The sequence below is a fragment of the Tupaia chinensis genome, unplaced genomic scaffold, assembly GCF_000334495.1.
Source record: "Tupaia chinensis unplaced genomic scaffold, TupChi_1.0 Scaffold000561_1, whole genome shotgun sequence".
Lineage (NCBI taxonomy): Eukaryota > Metazoa > Chordata > Mammalia > Scandentia > Tupaiidae > Tupaia > Tupaia belangeri.
The window spans coordinates 89,398-92,318 of NW_006160074.1; the positions used below are offsets into that span (position 1 = coordinate 89,398).

General features: G+C 49.3%; 1 protein-coding gene across 1 annotated transcript in view; it reads left to right on the top strand.

The window, feature by feature from the left end:
- Positions 1–2,921, top strand: part of EXT2 (exostosin glycosyltransferase 2) — a 163,659-nt gene that overhangs the window by 22,327 nt on the left and 138,411 nt on the right. The window contains exon 5 of the mRNA XM_006157755.2: positions 1,532–1,671. Within this exon, the coding sequence (XP_006157817.1) occupies positions 1,532–1,671 (140 nt within the window). The remainder of the gene's footprint in view (positions 1–1,531; positions 1,672–2,921) is intronic.

Sequence of the window (2,921 nt, forward strand, 5' to 3'; positions counted from 1 at the left end):
CAGTACAGAGAAAAATAATTTCCTTTTTTTTTTTTTTTTTTTTTTTTTTTAAGGTTTTTGCCATAGGGCACGTTCACTTGCTGTAGAGAGGCGGAGGGGAAAGTGAGAAATCACCCCCTGGGGGTGTGTGGCCATGTCACAGTCCTTTCTCCTCCATTCTCCTCTTGAGATTTAGAGCACACACACACACACACACACACACACACGTGTGGCATGATTTTCAATCTGCTGGGTCTGAGACTTGCAGTTGGCCATGTGGGAGTCCAGCACCTTAGCCACCATGTTGGCCCTGAGAAATTTCCCTCTTTAAGGTGACAGATCGTATCCCCGACCGTGCTCATCCACAGGACCACAGTACGCTCCCTCTGGGAGTGGAGAGCCACTGGGGTTCTTTTGGCTGCTTGGTTTTGGTGTTCTAGACTCCTCAGCGTGGCGGCCCGCAGCACGGCCTCCGCCTAAGTCGTGGGAACAGCAGTACCTTCCACCACCGCGGGGTCTGTGTGCAGGCTGTTTGGCATGCCGAGGGCATGGCGGTTAGGAAAGGGGAAACTGAGTCTGTTTACTGAAATATTTAAAACACCAAGAAGACCTTGGTGGCCCGGCTTTGGAATTGTACAGCCTAGGGTGGAGCTTGCTGTTGAAGATGCTGACTGTGTGGACGTCCTTGATTGATCAGTACTGTATGCGTGTTTATGCGTGTTTAGAGCCACTCTGAACCGCGCGAAGATGTGCAGTGTTTGTATAAAGTCAGAATTTACAATAAAGAATACAGTAGGATGTGGACAGGTTCGTTCACAGAAGAATATCAAGGAGAGCCGGTGAGGTGTTTTTTTGTTTTTTTGGGTCTCGGAGAGGTGCCCCATACTGAGATTGTTAAAATACTTTCTCTCAGAAAGTGCTGCCTCTCCTTCTGGAATGTCTGACTGATAACGGTGGTGATGGGAGCGGGAGTATTTATAGTAACCTTTGTCTAGACAGGAAGAATGGTTATCAGCACGTGTGTCCACATCTGGATGCCGGCTCCTGCGGTCCGAGCCTTCCACCTGCACTGCTGGGCGCCCTGCGGGTCCAGCCCCTCCACTCCTGCCGCTTTGCTCTTTCGTCCTCAGAGGAGTTTGCACTATTGGTTTCTTCGTATTTCCCCCCGAACTTCTCTCCTCTACAGCTTTAAAGATAAGATAGTAGTTTTTGTTTTGTTTTTGTCTTTAAGATTTTTTTTTCTCCTGCAGAGACAAAAACTGGGAGAAACTGAGTGTTCGCGAATTCAGCTGTTTCCTCACTTTGGTTTTCCTGTTGCCACTGAGTTTTCTCTTGTGGATCTCTCACTTTGCTAAGTCTTTTCCACGTTGATGGTGTGGAAGAGAGAGAAGGAGGAAGACGTTTGTGATTCCGCGTTTGTTCGATCTGCTCTTGCTCAGTACAGCCTGTCTGTCCGTGTCTTTTCCCCGGGGATCTTTACGCTCTGCAGGGATCAAAGCTCCTGGATCAGCAGCGCTGGCCGGTAATGCGCTCTCTCTCCGTGTTCCTGCAGGAGGCTACTTTCTGCCTGGTCCTTCGCGGCGCTCGGCTGGGCCAGGCGGTGCTGAGTGACGTCTTACAGGCTGGCTGTGTCCCTGTCATCGTCGCAGACTCCTATATTTTGCCTTTCTCTGAAGTTCTCGACTGGAAGAGGTGGGTATGACCTTCTGATAAACGCTAGACTATCTAAAGCCCCCCCCCCCCCCCCACCCCGGACCTTGAGCTACTACTTTACCCTGTTTTGTTATCAAACTTTGCCCCAGGAGAGTTAATACATTGGCCTGGAGCAGTTCAGAGACTGAGTCTGTGGGCCAAATTGGATGGCTTTTTTTTTTTTTAAGAGAGAAGTTTTTTGCTATAGGGCACATGTGCTCCCCGGAGAGACAAAGCAAGAAATCATCCCCCAGGGAAGATGGCCACACCGCAATCCCTTTTCTTCCAGTCTCCTTTTGGGATTTTAGGCATGCAATCACACATACCCAGTGTGAATTTTAAGCTGCTGAGACTCAAATCGTGGTCACTACGTGGGAGTCCAATGATGTAACCATTACGCTGTCTGTCGGTCCTGATGGCTTTTTTTTTCTTTGTTTGGGGAGGTATTTGCCATGGGGTGTGTGCACTTGCCAGAGAGACAGAGAGGGAAAGTGAGAAATCATCCCCTGGGGATATGGCCACACCACAGTCCCTTCTCCTTCCTTCTCCTCTCAGGAATTTGAGCACACATGCATACACACCTGGTGTGATTTTCAAGCTTCTGGGTCTGGGACTAGAACCGCAGTCAGTCATATAGGTATCTCAACCATCCCACCACTACTGGCCCTGATGGCTGTTTTATAAAGTTTCCTTGAGGCTCAGTCGTGCCCCTTCATTTGTGTATTGCCTGACTGTCATTCAGCTGGCAGAGTTGGATAGCTGAGACTGAAATATCACTGTCTGGCCTGACACACAAAACGCTTACTGCCCCGAGGGCAGAGTGGTGGTTTCCAGCAAGGAACGCAGAGTACACCTACCTGGAGAGCTTTGAAGCATGCCCAACCTTATCTCTGGGATTCTGGGTTGTAAAGCTCCCAGGTAATTCTAGTTGGTCACCATGTGGAGAACCCTGGGCTAGCGTCTCTGTGAGATGTGCGTAGTGTACGAGCTGGCACTGGAGAGCCTCCATAGGACGTGGGTGGAGCTCCGAAATGCTCCGGGGTACAGATGGATAAAATGCATTCCACCTGGTGTGGCTGTTAACACTGCAGTGAGCGGAATAGCACCCCCCCTCCCCCCCCTCCCGTTATCCAAGGCTTTAGAGGCTGAAGCTGATTGAAAACGAATTCCTTTATCTTTTTTTTTTTTTTTTTTTTGGGGAGATTTTTTTTTTTTTTTTTTTTTGCTATAGGGCACGTGCGCTCACCAGA